Source organism: Crocodylus porosus, unplaced genomic scaffold (genome assembly GCF_001723895.1).
Source record: "Crocodylus porosus isolate Cpor-Errol unplaced genomic scaffold, CroPor_comp1, whole genome shotgun sequence".
Classification (NCBI taxonomy): domain Eukaryota; kingdom Metazoa; phylum Chordata; order Crocodylia; family Crocodylidae; genus Crocodylus; species Crocodylus porosus.
The window spans coordinates 107,223,611-107,240,375 of record NW_017728947.1 but is presented as its reverse complement, the minus strand read 5'-3'; the positions used below and the strand labels follow the sequence as shown (position 1 = coordinate 107,240,375).

Genomic DNA, 16,765 nt, shown 5'->3' with positions numbered 1-16,765 from the left:
TATTTTCATATCTTGTAAAGCACATCTTGATTAAGAGCAGACAATGATTTCAGGAATGGGTAATCCTTCCTTAATGTGATGGGATCCTCAGAGGATACCAACACCCCGGTCGCAGCAGCCACCGTTATGCAAGCTTAGATTTCACAGGATATTTGAGAAAAGTTCCACTTCAAAGGTTTACGTCTAGGGTGCGGAACCGTGAAATGGCAGGAAAATTGGCATTAGACTGATAGCAGGCAAAACAGCAGGAAACACGCAGATATAAAAACAGAAAAATCTTCAAACGGAGAGATAAACTGTGAAACACTAAATGGTTCAGCAATGAACTTCAGCTTTTTCCTGTTTTTTTTAAAAATAAATCACTTTGATGGCAGCTTTCTAGGTTTGACAAAAAGTGCAAATGAAGACCCACAACGACCAGGAGAAAAATTAAGCTGATGTTGAGAGTTTTCCTCTGACAACGAAAATGAACTACAAGGTGGCTAGAGGGAAATTTGTCTGCTTCACTCCTCCAAGAAGCCTTCTGTAATAGTTTAAGCATGGTCTATATTTGCTCAGGGTAGAGTGCTTAAAAAACACAAAACAAAATTAATACACCGCTATTTGTGCAGCGTTTAGGCCAAAAAGAGGCCAGTGCCCTAACCACTGAATAGCAATTTTTGACTTCTATGTACAAGGTTACAGATCCTTCCTCTGAAAATATAACTATGCTTTCAATGAACGTTAGGCCCTGCTTCAACCAATATTCTACAGCATCCCCTGGATCAATATTAGATGCATCAAGTGATCTCACAATTAATGTAATTTATCTTTTGATATAAGTCAGATAAGTGTCTGCAAAACATGAATCCAGGACCAGATGCAGCTAGGAACTCTGGGTAGTCACGTAACAAACTCCTAAATTCAAGAGCCAAGGAAAGTTTAACACAACTACATACTTACTAATTTTAGATTTGCCAGATAATGCTAAGTGCTATTTCAAAACAGACCGGGGCCTTGAAAAGTTTCTGGAAAAGAATGCAAAGCATTTTTCTCACTTGCAGTTATATTGGGAACTGTTCTGAAGAAATGCTGCAGTTGCTTTTTAGGATGCAGCTTCGAAGAACTTCATTTCACAAGAACTCTTGATCCGTTTCTGGAATTTCAGAGATCCAACCTACCGCAGCCAGGTTTTCACTTGAAGGGAAGAGAAACCCTAAAAGACCCCAACCACACCACCGGTCCACGCCCACGTAGGAGGTCAGGTCACCTCCAACTTAGACCACCAAGACACTTCCTTATTAAACTGACCTTCAGGGCTGAAATATTCCTAGGTGGGTTCAAGCTGGACAGAGGCAGAAGAATTTAGTTTGGGAACAAACACAAACACTGTAGTCCAGGGAGCTGGGTGGGAAGGAGGAGGAATTTCTGCAGTCTTGACAAGCCTGCCTCGAAAAAAGCAAACACACAGCAGAATTGTGTGAGCATTGATAAACTTGCATCACAATGGATACATTCACCATGAAGTCTAATTTGTCAGTCAAACATTTCCCTTCAGTCCTTCTGTTCATTCTTGTGGTTTTGCAGTCGTTGTCCTATTTAGTCTCTCTTTCCTCCTGCTATGCAAAACCCCACGGATATAAAAAGGAAAAAAGGCAGGGACCTGCCCATCAGTATCCACCCCACTCCGCAAGTTCACAGAAAAACACAACTGCGTAAAAGTACTATCAAATGCATGAACTGAAAAACCAGAAGAGTAATGCTTTCCTCCAAGCTCTCACTTATATTAGTTTTAGAAGTTAGCTGTAATCGGAGTTAAAGGCAAATTAGGGATAAGTGTGGCTCTCAAAAGATTCCCCTTAAATAAAAGTATGTATAAATTGCATCTACTTAGGTTACTCAATTAGGATAACCACTATGGAAGCAAGTTTATCTGACTCGAAGTCTTGCCTAAGCCCAGCCATCCATCTAGATTACATGGCCGAAGCTACTTTTTATAGCCAGCAGCACAGCAGGTCCACCCTGACGTGACTACCCTGTCTAGTTTACTTGACTAGAATCCTTTAATTACACTTTAATGGAAGTGGCTTAATTCCTCATACGTCACTGTACTGTCTCAACAGTTCCAGACTCCATGGAGACAGGCCCTGCAAAACAGTCCATACAGGCCAGGGGTGGGCAATTATTGGGGCCAGACAGCCACTGAGGGATTTCTGGTGACTTGAGAGCTTCATGCATAAAACCTTTCAGAAGATAGCAATTTAACCAATTATAGCCAAAAACAAATTGTATACTAAAAACCAAACATCTACTGTAGCATATTTTAATTTTTATGGCAAAAAATAATTGCTGTACCTATTTTTTTCTGAGTAGTGTATATAGAGGTGACTGTATAATAACACAAAATAAAGTCCTACTCTTGTATATTGTGGGGGGTGGGAGAAGAGGGGGCTACCTGTGTGCTAGGTCCCAGGAGGCGGCTGGGTTCATGCAGCAGAGCTCGCCCAGGCAGTACGGTGCAGGCGCGGTCCCCTCCCTTCGCCCCCCCGTGACACTCACCATGGGGCCAGGCCCCAACCACTCCCACCTGCACCACGCTTGCCAATGGCACCATCCCAGCCCTAGCCCCGGCCAGCACGCACAGCTTCCCAGCAGACCTGTTCCCACTGCAGACATTCAAGTACTGCTCAGCTCCCCCGCCTCCAGCAGCTCCCCCTCCTCTTGCCCCTGCTGTGCTGCTCCAGGCAGCACGGGGAAGTGGCAGGGGCCATGGGGACACATGCCGGGTACCACACTCACAGCTGGTGGTTGGGGAGCTGCTGGGACAGCTGCACGTGGGACTTTAGCTTCAGCTCCTGATCACTTTAAACCCATTGTGCCCACCCGGCATAAGCAGCCACATGCGGGTGAGACAAGAAAAATGCAATTCTTGAAGCTTTGTTCCAAGCTTTAAAAGTTGGATTCACATATTTATTCATGCAGTAGGTCTGGAACCACAAACAGACCGCACTATAAAACATGGGGACATCTCCCCGTGACAAAATGTCAGTTTGCAATGCACCAAACCTCCGAGGCAAAGATTCGGATTACTGTCTTGCCTCCTTATACCCATTGCTCCAACAACTGCTGTCTCGAGCACAGCTAGATCTAGTAGCAGCTGGAATTTTATCATTCAAGTATTAGAGCATGTCTTTATAGAGTTGATGCAATGCTGATTGACCAAACCGTCTCCCCCAAAACAAAAAACCTCTTCTTTCTCCCAAATTATAGCAAAGTAGACACTATCCAATCACTTGTGTAAGTTCAGTGCAGTTTCAAAGTGCTCCACCAGTAACTAGCAGCCATTCTACAATCAAGTATCTAATTGCAACCGGCTAAAAATGTGAAGACTAAGTCCTGATATAACTCATTCCACCAGCAGACCTCAAACATTTTTTTTTTTTAAAGGAAGTAAGCGTCACTACTCCATTCTACTGAGCAAGGTGAAGGCAAAGACAATTTTGTGAAGTTCCTATAGTTTCCTGAAATTTGGGTTATCATTTGAATTTGACAAAGCCAAGTCCTGAGTCCATGGTTGACAAGAGATGCAGTTCCTCTTTGTTCAAGAACAACTATAATGAGTTAAAAAGGGGAAATCATTATTTCTACATAAACCAATAGTTTCTTTGCCTGCAGAACCTTTGCTGGGCCATCACAATTCCTTGTGAGCAGAAACACAAACTACAGGAGCTGCATGCTCCTCCTGTATGTGGCACAATCCAATTATGTAGTTAGCAGCAGCAACAAACTCCAAGGGCCTCTTAGTTATTATCAGGGGAAGAGCATCATGACAGCACTGTACAGATAAAAATGTCCTGCCATTCAAAGCACAAAGTTTGTCTGCTACGAGTATTATGGTAATATAGCAAGTTTAAAAAAAAAAAAATGAAGATCCTCTTTCCGCAAAAAAGTAAGAGAAGCTCAGATCTAGACTTCCAATTTTGTACCTCAAAGCAAGCAAGAAAACTGGCAAGTCAGGTATCTTGAGGTTTCCTGCTGTGTAAGAGGAATTATCCATTTGGCATATAGCTAATGCCACTTTTAGGCATGTTCTGAAGGAAAAGGTAATGTCTCGCTGCCAACAGCCCTGAAGCATCATTCTAGCAGCCGGGCTTTAGTCGCCGCAGCCGGCAAGTTGTTCTAAAAGATGCTGATGCTGATGCTGATGCAGAGCCCCAGCCCCACGGTCTGGAGTAAAGTCGTTCCTAGAAGAAATGAAACAACAGCACCCTACTTCAAGCCAGCCTAACAAGAATCCAACTGCAGCGAGCTTCGGATCACAAAATCTCTGCACCTCCAATGACTTCTAAAGAAGGCAGAGGGGAGCCATCCAAGTACAGATACTGGCCCATGCAGAGATCGTTGCAATATCACGGCCTAGAACAGCTGCAGCTTCTTCACCAAGAGCCTGATTCTTAGACAACAGCAACTTCCAAAGACCCAGAGACGAGTCTGGGCAGATGAAGCAAAAGTTCACCTAACGACTGAATTGAGGAGGGTACACCTCCATTTAGTGGCTGAAACATGTAAAGGTAAGAGACCTTTAAAGCTTCTGAAAAGCTCCAGAGGTTTACTAACAAAACACAAATCAATTATCCCTCCCCAGTGGAATTAAATGCATGCTAAGTAGGAAACAGGAGTTTCAACTCATTAGGAACCAGAGCTCTTTGAGAAGACCTTTGCAGCTTCACATTCAGCCCATCTTCCGCTCTTCCCCAGAGTATAATTGCAACTGTAGAGCCAAAGCAGTAAGTGCTTTTTATATGCCCTCAGTTTGCAGAGAAGACAGCACAAGGATACTGTAACAGGCAGTAGTGTCTGGAGATGCCACCAGTCAAAACCGCTCCGTTAGTGGAAAGGAAAAAACATGAAGATCATTTCCAAGTAGAGTGCTTTCTGTTTCATTCACAGATCTTACACTGCTAGCCACAGTGTTGAGTACACCTCCACTGCAGAGTTTGTGACTGACAGCAGGAAGGAAGCAGGGTAGAGGTGCACCTTATAGACTAATTAAATGAGATGTATAGCATAAGCTTTTGTAAGCAGCATCTGATGAAGTAAGCCCTGTGCTTACAAAAGCTTATGCTATACATCTTGTTTGGTTAGTCTACAAGGTACAAATCTACCTTGCCTTACGCCCAACTTCAAAATTAGTAGCAGGAAGCAGTAGTAGAAGTCACTTTTGCAAACAGATTTGCTCAAAATGTTGGTTTTGGGAAAATTATGCTTGGTTGGACAAAAAGTTCATTACAAGTGAACACCAAATGCAATTCTATGCACACTAATATATAAACAAATGATTGCCAATAATCTAACATGCTCAGTGAGTATCTACAGTTTCTTGCATACGAGTTGGTCCTCTAACTAATTGTCCATTAGAAAAAAACCAAAGTCTTGCATTCTTCCCAGTGGGTCCCGAGGGCTCATAAAGGAAGATTCAAAATGAGGCAGCCGTGAGCTATCAGACTAAGCTAATTAGAAGTCCATTTGCTCCCCTCTCCAAATCTAGCCATTTGAGTTTGCATGGATGGGAAAAGGGTAATGTACTGAATCACTGTGCCCGTTAACAAGCAATAGCTTAAAAGGTGATGACACCTTGTGCTGCAGCATCTATTATCTAATGGACCCAAACTAGTGAGCCAAAAACCCCGCTACAGCACAAAGTTTTGATGACTTGAGATCAAAAGTCTGACTTAGGCAAGGGAATCAGAGTAAACTACTGCTCCAAGAACCACAGACAGCAATAAATGGAGCCCACTGGGAATGAGGCAAATTGCTAACCGATACAGCAGCATCTTAATGGCAAATGAATTCTACAGCCCGGCTCTCAAGCTCCTGCCAGGGCTGGTTTGAATATGAGCTTCACTGTCAACGTTAAGTAAAAGGAACAGTGAAGTTCTGGCCTCACTGCTGCACGTAATTTTGTTCTCAAGTGTGCTTGAGGATGAAACAGCAGGTTTGCCTACAAGGTAGGTCAGCAGAGCAGACTGCGGTCACATGCAGGGATGTGCCAACTTCCTCCCTGCCTTCCTGTTACGCAGGATTTTGATGCTGTTGCTACAGTATCAAACAAACAAACAAAAAGAACTTTCCTCGTATCAAATGATCCCTTCCAAGGCTGGTCTTCAGGCCTGTCACAGCCCCCAAAAATGGTTTATTACAATTTCAACTATAAGTAACATTTTTGAAGATGCTTCTAAGCTTAAAGAAGAAAGAGACCGAAGAAAAAAGGTAAAACAACATCAGTTTTGAAAACTAATTGTTAGTCAGTAAATAGGTGAACTTAAGACTCTTCCCCAAACAGAGGACTAATTCAGAACATACTAGTGGCAACATTATATTAAAACTAGGGTGAACACAGTGATGGGGAGCCCCCACCCCACACACTTCCCCCGCACTCCTGAACAAGCACCTCAGGGTCCCATTCACCACCCTGGCTGGGCAGCACCACCAGCCCCTGCCCCACTCCCTCCCTCACTGTGAGGACCTCAATCTACCCCCCCCATTCCCCTTGCCCCCCACAACTTACCTGCAAGGCGGTGCTCTCCACGCTACCCAGTTACTTTTCTGGCCACGTGCATGCTGCAACTGTGCACATGCCCGCAGTCTCCGGGGGCCCAGCCAGAAGGCACATTATATTTAAATCGGTAAGATTATCGGCTACACAGGCCAAAAAATAACTGATAGCCAGTAATGTTAATTTTCCTTTTATCAGTGCTTATCCAACATCTGTGCACCTCTAACTAAAACATGGGATGGACCATAAAGACCTACCCCCTTTATGCCCCCCATCCACTTCTTGCACACCAATGTTTTGAAGCTGTTTCTTACCTAAACAAACCTGACAGTATTCTGTATTATGCCATCCATCAACAACAGGAACACCTTAAGTGACAGACCTGGTAAAACTTATTCCCTCTGGGAAGAGGAATTTATGTGCAGTGTAGCCTCTTGCTTTGGTGGAGTGTTTACACTGCTAGTATCACCCCACAAAGCCTTGAGCTTGTCAATTTGCCTGGAGGAGCTAATGTCACAAGACTATATTTTAGTACTGATTTAACAGATTTTAAATACATACAGGTACGGTACAAAAAAGATCCATTAGTAACACCTAAATCTATTTCCTAAAGTAAGATCTGCTATTAACTGGCTGCAATTTGTTCAACCTCAAGCCAGCCTAAGAGGCATTGCAACTATTAGCCTGGAATTTGAAATGGTATGATAGAATGAAGGAGCATACCCGTTAGCAGTATGTCCTATTTAAGGCTGTAGAAAAAAACCCCCAAACCACATCACACCTGCAGTACAGAAAGACGGGAGGAAAACAGACAGTTCAAGGTAGCTTCTTTCATTTCATGCAGTCCTCCAATGAGTCTTCAGTGCCTTCCATCCCCTATGACAGCCTACTTCAAATGCCTTCCATAAGTAGAAAGAGAGAGATAGTTGTGTTAGTCTGAAATTAGGCAGAAGGCAGGGCAGGGCAGCCCCTCCAATAAACTCTTCTTGAGTTCCAGACTTTTTGTATAAAGTTATAAGCTTATAGAGAGAATAAGCAAGTGCATTAAGTGCCACCTTGCACTGTGTTCCAATGCTATGTAAGACGAGCCAAAAATCCCCTGACTAGTCCTGAAAAAGGAGACTATTAGGAAGGTTAAAGAATCAAGGGAGCCTGAAAATTTGCAACTGGTTTCCTATTTGTTGAACATGGCAGTATCTAGCCACTGTATGTGCTCATCAGTGGACTACTCAGAGAAATCGTTACCTCCTGTCCAATTAAACCTTCCTGATAGTTTGTGAAGCTATCAAGTGCTGCCTGACCCCAATTCTGACTACCAGAAGCTGCATCCAGAAGCATTTAGAATGGAAGGCTCCTTAAGAATAATCACATTTTAAGATAAATAAGAACATTTAGTTCTTCCTTGCCTATCCCTATCAATAACACGTCAGTCACTCATACCAAAATCAGAAGAGGAAAGTGCTGCCAACACTATCTTCCTGATCTATGCAGATGGAAGGATCAGCTTTGGAAAAATCGTCATGGGAAGTCCCATGCTTGCTCATCTTCCCTTGTCTTCCAAGTAAAAAGAGTGTTATCACCAACCCTAGCAATTACTTGCATCTCTCCATTTTGCAATACCCCACAGCAGCCTGAAATTTGCTTAGGTCTGCAGGAACCTAATTTGTGACTGTATCTGGTGCTGTTGTGGTGAAGCAGAAACCAACCCTGCAGGTAGAGCTGGACCAGGAATCAGAAAGACCCTCTCCACCCAGCTTGAAATACCAACTTCAAGCCAAGGAAAGATGTTCTTTTCCCCTACTGCAAGCCAACAAAAATGAAACTTCAGTCCCAAGCAAGCCAGACCACATGCTTGTAAAGAGGCATTTAATACTTTTCTTTTTGTTTTCCCAACAATTTAGCAATTCAAGAATGCTTAAATGAAAGCAAATGCAGATTCTTCTAGCACCGAGTGTCAAGACACGATATTTAATCATCAATAAAAAGGGGTAGCCATGCTTTAACAAGACTGCTCACGTAGGTTCTTAGCCAGAATGCAGGACCTCCATCTAAACTGCTTTGTTTCATGAACCCGCAATTCTCAGGCAATGCTTTAGACCAATGGTGCTTGGCCTTCTTGCCCGGTGGCTCGATCAGCAGTGCCTGGTCTGTCTGTAGGCTGGATCCGGTCGGTGGTCCCAATCCTGCTCCCTGGGTGGGCATAGCAGGCACCATCTGGCCATATGCAAGGGGACCAGCTGGCTTCCATGCAGCCCCCTGGGGGGAGGGGGCTACTCAACCAGGCCCAGCAGGTAGAGGGTGGCTGTATTAATGGCCACCACTTCCCTGCTGCCAAATTTCCTGACCCATGGGCAACCCCACAGGCCAAATGTGAACACTCCACGGGCTGCATTTGGCCCAAGGGTCAGAGGTTGAGCAACCTTGCTTTATAACAGCCAATGAAGACTGATGTATAAGCCTCCAAATCTGACATTTCAAATTCACATCTGGAAGATTTGCACAAGCAAGCATGACTACTCGACTATTAGTTGACACATTTCAAATCCAATGTAGCCTCCATTTGCATATAGCTAAAAAAAAAGTCACAACATTTGGAATTCTTTCAGCAAGTTTTTGCTGTTTTCTTTATTAGCAATAAGAAAACATCTCAAGTCCCACCAAGGTCAATTATGACCTTCAGAAGGCTGACGTTGATCTCAATATGCTTCATAGAGGGAAGACATCCATAAATTATACCCCCAGCTTTCTCTGCTATTCAGAGAGACATCCCCTGCAGCCCTGCAAGATGAAATAGTCCCACAAGATCATGTTCAGGTTTCACTAATAGCGACAAAAGGAGAAAGCTCCCTTTAGCTTGTTTTGTAACCTGTGAAGTTTATGCTTAAAAGCTGCCAGTCTAGTAATATGTCACACTCCCCATTAAAAGGGAAACTAAAATCAAAGTTATTTGAACATTCACACTGAAACAATTAGCAATGAAATAGCATAAGAGCTCTCTTACAAGTTAACTTTATGCAATATTGATAGTTTCGTGCCCACTAGAAATGGATCTCTCAAATGGATGCTCTTGGCTTTGCAGAACAACATGGTATAGTAGAAAACTACCTGAAGAATGCCTAAGGCCTCAAATCACCAAAATAGATGTTCAGTTTCATGCGCTAGATATTAATGGGGTTTCTACATAAGCAGTCTCACCATGTGTCACTCTATGCAAAAGCATATGATGGATGAGCACTACATTCTGTTGGAAATACTGAGGTTCATTTGTTGTCCGTGACTTTGCTGTTGGCATGGACCATCACTCTGAAGCCACAGCAGCAAGGAGTGATCTTTTTTGGCAAAAAAGGTTCAATTAAGGCCACTAGCAGAAAGTGCGAAAGCAAAATAAGCATCTGCCTCAACTGGAACCTATCAATTTTGCAGTGTCCATGCAAAGGGGCAAACAACAAGAATCGAAGTTTTATAACCAGGAAGTTAAAAGCGGGGGAAGGAATCTGCTTCTTTACATTCTGTACAGTGAAAAGTACCACTTAGACTTTCATGGCTGAAAAGAGACCTATGCTGAAACAGCCAGAGCATAACAAAAAAGTTAATGTCAAGCTGTAAGTTATTTGCAGGAACAAAGGAAGGTCCCTCTCTTTTCTTTATTCCAGGTTCCTGGAACCATTTACAATGAGCTGTGCATAAACCTTTCTAGCAGAAATTGATTTAGTTTCAGGTTTCTTAGGTGTCAGAAAGCCCTATCAAAAGGTTTAAAATTTTAAAAGGTCCTTTTGCATATCTGAGGCAGCACTAGCTGAAATCCACTGTATCACCGCTGTCTGGCATACATCCATAAGCCTTCCCTTACACAGCAATATAAGTACACAAAAGATTTCTTATAAAGGTTCAGAGAAAGTGCAAAAGAATAATTTCAACCCGACGTATCTACCTGAATCCAACATCTCAAGAGAGTAAGAGGTTTTAATTACCAACTCGCACTTCCCTTATCGTCTTCATAAAAGCACTGACTGCATTGTGTACATTTTATCCACATTACAATAAATGTAATGCGGATGAAAGTTATTATGTTAGCTAACCAGATGCCTTGGGGTGCTTGGCAGGCGGTTAAGTATTGTGAAACCCAGATGTTAGAAGATACCGTATCTGAAGTGTAGGCTTTGTTTTGCTTCCCCCACTATGAAAAGTGCACGCACATCTCCAAAATCCACAGCATTATGTAGTTTTGCTGAACATTTCTAGCCAATATGGACCAAATATTAACAGCACATACAAAACAGCCCCATACCGGACCTTAAGTTTTGAAGGGGACTTCAACAGGTAGCCTGAACAAAAAAGGTTCGTTGGGCAAGAAAGATTTTTTTTGGTATGGACAACTGTTACAGTATATGATGTAGTATAGCAGCATAACCCTTTTGTTTATTATGTGTTGCATAAAGCATTCATTAAATCACTAATTTCTACACTGCCTATCTATGGATATAGTGAGTTGCTATACAGCAAATAGACCAACAATCACATGCCTGTCAGAGCTCAGTGAAATAAAACATACTGCACTTACAGCGACTTAAAAGGTCTGGGCCCTCCCCACTTCTGCCATTACCTCCCCATAACAGGTAGGAGGGGTGGGGGGGAGGAACAAATTTAAAAGGACTACCCCCAATAATTTAGATACTATACATGGAAAATTATAACCGAGAAGTGGGGGTAATCATCCTAAAGATATGGAGCTGCCTTAGACTTGGGTAAACACAGCATATACTTTGCACACGTATGTATATTTATAAATACATGCTGTATACTGATATGTATTCATGCAGTCAGTCAGTCATTCACCTGCTTCGTTTAAGAGCGAACTGGATTCTGCCTTGCTCGCCATCTAGCCTCGAGGTAACAGCATGCCAAATAGTGGGAGATCTGCATTTACCAATGACAGCAGCCGCCTATATATCTGGAAAGGCCAATCTTGAAGACTTTGCTCAGACTTTTATTTAGCTGATGTCTTCTGCTCTCCTGCACCTCAACCTTGTGATCAGGGGAGGGACCAGATGTGATCTATGGTCCTTGAGGGTGTAGCTGTGCATTACCTCTTTGCCGACTCTTATTTTCTGGGGGATATGTGTTTCACATTTCCCTCCCCACTGCCATTCACAGTTCTCACCTCCCTTCCTCCACCACTTTACGAAGTGGCAATTTTTCAGCTTCTCAATCAGGTCCTGCATCTTGACCCTCCTACTCTTAGCGCTCCTCATCCTAGCTTTAGGAAAGTGTATAATGCCATTCCGGATGCTCAGCAAGCCTTCGTCATGTGTGCTATGCATCTTAAGGCAACAGGTACTCAGAATGGGGCTGCTGTTCAGAAAGTCATCAAAGATGAGATCTTTAAAAAAGAAAAAAAAGAAACCCCACCTGTGACTTTATCTCTGTTTGTCTTAGTGATTGGAGGACAGCTTACTATCTTCTTCTGCCTCTTCCCCCAGTTCACTTCTACTCATGAAATGTGGGGTTTGTCATTAGGTTACCTAGCTCTGCCTCATGCCCTTCCACAATGAGGAAGCGGATGGATTTGAATCTCTGGAAAACAAAAAAAGCAGGAAACAGCCGTGTATTTCTTGCTCCTGCCTATATCCCTGTTTTGACTGTCATCCTAGGGTAGCAAGAGGAACAGGGACCAAAACAGGATCAGGTGTGGGTGAAACTGTCCTGCTACTCCAGTTTCCACGAGGAGCATGGGGTGAGGGTGGGGGGCAGGGATGGATCAGAAAGAGCTGCACTGCTAGAGGCAGCTTTGCTGCCAGCGGTATGCTCCTTTGGGAGCGCTAATGCCAGGGGAGTGCCTGCATGTGGTACAGCCCTTCCCAAGCTGGCTTTGCAACACAGGGCAGTTTCACTGCAGTTACACAGCCCTTCCCAGCAGCAGAACCCAGCTAAGCAGCCTCAGGTAAGCCAAGGCAGCACTAAAAGTGGTCCTCAGCCCAAGGTTTTCCTGCATTAAAAAACCCCACCAAAAATAAAAAGCAGTGGTAGGATGCCTTCACCCTGAAAAGGTTGAGAACCACTTCCCTAAGGGCTCAAAAAAGGCACCCACATTTATTTAACGGTTGAAGGCAACTCTGAATCCTTGAGGTTTGCAAAACTGCAGCCGACTAGCCAAATGGCTCTTTGCAGCCTCTGTCTAAAATTGTTCTACGTCTTCTTAAAGATCCAGTCACGTACCCTGACTATAAATGGCTGTTTTCTTTACAGCATTTCTCCAAATGAAAAGCAGATTGACAAAAGCACCATTCTCTCTTCTTGGAGCCGTATCTTCTGCCGAATCATTTGGTAAATACATAGTTTGAGGATCAGAACTTGTGGTACAGGTGATATCTTTTATTAGACCACCTAGATATTTGCAAAAAAAGTATTTAATTTGCAAGCTATTTTTTTTAAGTTTGTGGATTCATCTTACTGCCTGTGTCTTCCCCATCTTCCATTCTTCAAACCAAATATTAAAACAGTTTAAGGCTTCTAAAAACATGATGAAGATCTGCGTCAAGTAATTGGATAGCTCTTCAGTGCTTTTTTCTTCTTAAGCCAAATACACATCAGGACTCTAGTATGCTGACTGCCCTTTTCTATTCATATTCACCATTTGCCATTAAGTTTTCTTCATTTCTATTAATGATCTGAGATTTATTTTTAACTCACAGTTGCACAACGGGCATTCCTCTTCCCATGCATAGAATTTAGCATTAATGATATTCTCCTGACATTGGTTCTTCCTCCTGCCTCAGTACACAGTATCACTGCATTTTCTTTACATCAATTTTATTGCCTTTCTTTTGTTGTAAATATGTATGTTCTAGAATAATTAAAAGAAAAACAGCAAATCTAATCTGAAATCAGGTATCCAGGTTGTAGCCACATTGGGCTAGAGGAAAAAGCAATCAGGACTCATAGTAGAGGTGCTATCTTTTATTAGACCAACTCGATCCTTGCAAAAAAGTTCTTTAATTGCAAGCTTTCGGGCACAAACGCCCTTCATCAGGCCTGATGAAGGGTGTTTAAAAGCAACTTAAAATGTCTTTATTAATGAAGTTTCTTTAATAAAAATCTTTAACCAAAATCTATGGCGCACAGTCTGTGTTTGGACAAACTCTTACATGACTTGACAAATATATTATCTAGATCTCAAATCAAAGTCCACTGATAGCTACCTTGCCCATATTTTAGGATCTCAGTAACTATAAATAACAATGTGTAGAAAAGAAGTGTCTCACCCACATTGCACAGGACGTACCATATTCAACTAAAACAGAACACCATTCTTTAGCAAGTTACCATCTCTTTGACCAGGAGCTTCAGTTTACTTCCCTATCATGACTAGGTTAGGGGAAGGGAGGGTATATACACACCAGACAACCCATGGGACACTTTTGTGCATGTTATACAACCACACATTTTTATGAATTACTAGAATCCCAGGGAGATCAACACTGTTTTGCTCAACAGAACGCTAATTTTCTTCCTGAAAAGGTGTTAACTGAAGTGCAAGCAACAGCTTAAGCATCAACATGTTAAAAGTTACCTCTGGCTATGCAGCAAAAATAGGTCCTACGCTCTAGATGTTAGAGCCACATTTTGTTCTGTACCTCAAATAGCAAACAAAATAATAATAATTGTCCTACCAATAAGCCATTGTATGGAAGCCATAAGATCAGAAATTAAAGTTCTCTTCAAAGGCAGCTTTCAAGTTTTAATCAGAGCAAGTATCACCAGAAAGAGGAGACACTGAAGATTTCTCATCACACTCTTTCACTGATTCGAAACACCAAGAACCACCGAAATGGCAACGAAGCACAAAAAAGGGGGGCAAGTACACTACTAATATTGTATCTTCAGTCAAGATATCAAGAGGAGAAAGCTCTCCAACAGCCACATACCTTGGATGCTTGGGGGGTAGAAATCACATGAACAGTACTAGGTTTGACTCCATTAGCTTTGGGTCGTTTGTAGAGAGCAAATCTGCTTTTCCTACGTCCTCTGTCACCATTAGGCAGGGAGCCATTGTACCTACAAACAAAACAAAAAGTTAGCCTGGGATAAGCAAGAGAGAGCAGTAACAATGCTCATAAAACTGTCACAGCACATCGTAAAGATCATACAGCAGGAAGAATCATGCCCTGGAACAAAACGAGAACCAATCTATGCAGGTTCATTTTCTGAAGAGTTTCAACAAGAGTTGATTCCAGTTGACAAGTGTGCAGTACTCAGCACTTTCCTTACCAATATTTTCAATATCAATACTTACCTAACACTAAGAAAGGGCAGCAATTGATTACACCGCCTCTAAGACAGTTGGTTGTAGGAACTAGAGTAGTTGTTCTTAACAGGGACACCACGGCCCCACTGCGTACCATGAGATCCAGGAGCCTAAAAAGGCTGAGAACCACTGAAGTAGGGAAACACTGTCTGACCTCTACAACGAAACAATTATTTGGTTTTCCAACCAATTCCAGTTTTTCTGTGCTCAGGGTACAATTTATCACTTCTGAACATTGCAAATATTGGACTCTTTAGAAGCAGGTGTTTCTCCCTTCTTCCACGAGCCATCAAGAGATAGCTCTGCGAGAAGCAGGATCTGTAAGTGACTTCAGATCACAAGTCTCATTAGAAATGGATGCAATCCGTTCCCTGAAGTCAGAGATTTTCATAAGCTCCTAACAAGCATTGAGAACAAGGAAATCAAAGACCCATTCTGCAGGTCAGATCTGACTCAAAGAGGTACTTCACCTGGCTCATGGAGCCCCTGGAAGGGCCAGGCATTTGGGGGTGGGGTGGGAAGGGGTAGGGCCTGCCACCAGACTCCCATGCTGGCGACAAGTCAGCCATGACAACCTCATGCCACAGCTGCTCGCTCTGCGCCACTGTGCCCAGATCCAGCCCAGGAGGAAGGATCTGTTTTTTTCACCCCCTACACGGCTTACAGAGGATTTCCCTGGAAAGGACAAGCTTTAAGTTTCCCCCATCTTCCCCGAAACCTTTGGTGAAGAACCGCTTTCTTATTACAGTCCTGGCACATGTTGCAACGTGCTTGTGAGTTGCCATAAGTGCTTTTATAAATGTGTCTCCCAAGGTTGTCTGTGCAAGTGACAGATGCGGTCCCACATGCCATCCCTTCTTGCTCAAGCAGATTTCATACCTACTCATCTTGACAAATTACTAAAGTAGGTCAATTTACAAATTTGAATAGAAAATTGTCTCGTTTTCTGCAGTCAGGGACGTTCATTCTCTACAGCTTCACTTTCCAAGGACAGCCTGCTAGCATAATAAGGAAGAGAAGGAAGGAGGGAGATGGAAGGAAAGCTGGAAGTTGGCTAGTATCCTTAGAAAAGCAAAAACATACAAAAATTCCAGAGACCCTTGAAAACTAATTTATACAAATGATTTAAGTGGTCCAGTCCGCATCCCCTACCCCCAACAGGCTACATCATTTCAACTGTGCCTCATGGGAAGGCAGCAGTCACTCCACAAATCAGGTTACGATCAAGTTTGTTATAACAAGGCTCACTGGGAAGTAGACGTACTTTCCCAGGCAGAGCCTTATTTTAGGCAACAGATGGATAATGCAAGGAATAAGTAAGCGTATGTAGAGATTCAGGCAGCTGCCTTATTCTTTGCTTTAATTGATTTAGCTCTCATAAGGCGCATAGTAAGTGAGGCAGGAAGGATGGTCGCATGGTTAAGGATGCTAAATGGTGCCCTGGAGAACTGGCTCTACCCCTGCCTCTGCCATCGAACTCCTATGTAGCACTGGGCAAGTCACATAAAAAAAACTAAAACTTCACAGGGGGTCACTGTCTTATTGCTGGGTACCCGACTTGAGACACCTGGGGCCTGCTTTGCAGCAGTGCATAAATGCAAGTGAAGTCACAGGAACTTTTAAACTCCTCTTAACATTTAATCTAAAAGCTAGATCCCTACAAGTCAGTGGGCCCTTTTCAGTTGAACTCCAGTTTAACTCAGTTTCTTATACTGGTATATAAAAAGAAGGGTCATACCACAAAGAAGTGGTATGAAAAGGATTCATTAGGGTTTGTAAAATACTTGTACATTATCATTTATGATCAGCTCATAAATTAAGTTGACAGAACTGAATTAATCCATAACATCTGATGAAGTACAGGCAACTCCCGCTCTTAATTGGTTCCTGAAAAACCTAGTGTTAAGCGAAATGAGCATTAAGCA

At 42.8% G+C, this 16,765-nt stretch overlaps 1 protein-coding gene across 1 annotated transcript in view; it reads right to left on the bottom strand.

Moving 5' to 3' along the window:
• Positions 1-15,625, bottom strand: part of PELI2 (pellino E3 ubiquitin protein ligase family member 2) — a 75,498-nt gene extending 59,873 nt beyond the window's left edge. The window contains exons 1-2 of the mRNA XM_019551164.1: positions 15,505-15,625; positions 14,461-14,645 (exon numbers count right to left, since the gene is read on the bottom strand). Of these exons, the coding sequence (XP_019406709.1) occupies positions 14,461-14,645; positions 15,505-15,625 (306 nt within the window). The remainder of the gene's footprint in view (positions 1-14,460; positions 14,646-15,504) is intronic.
• Between the last annotated feature and the right edge of the window lie 1,140 nt (positions 15,626-16,765).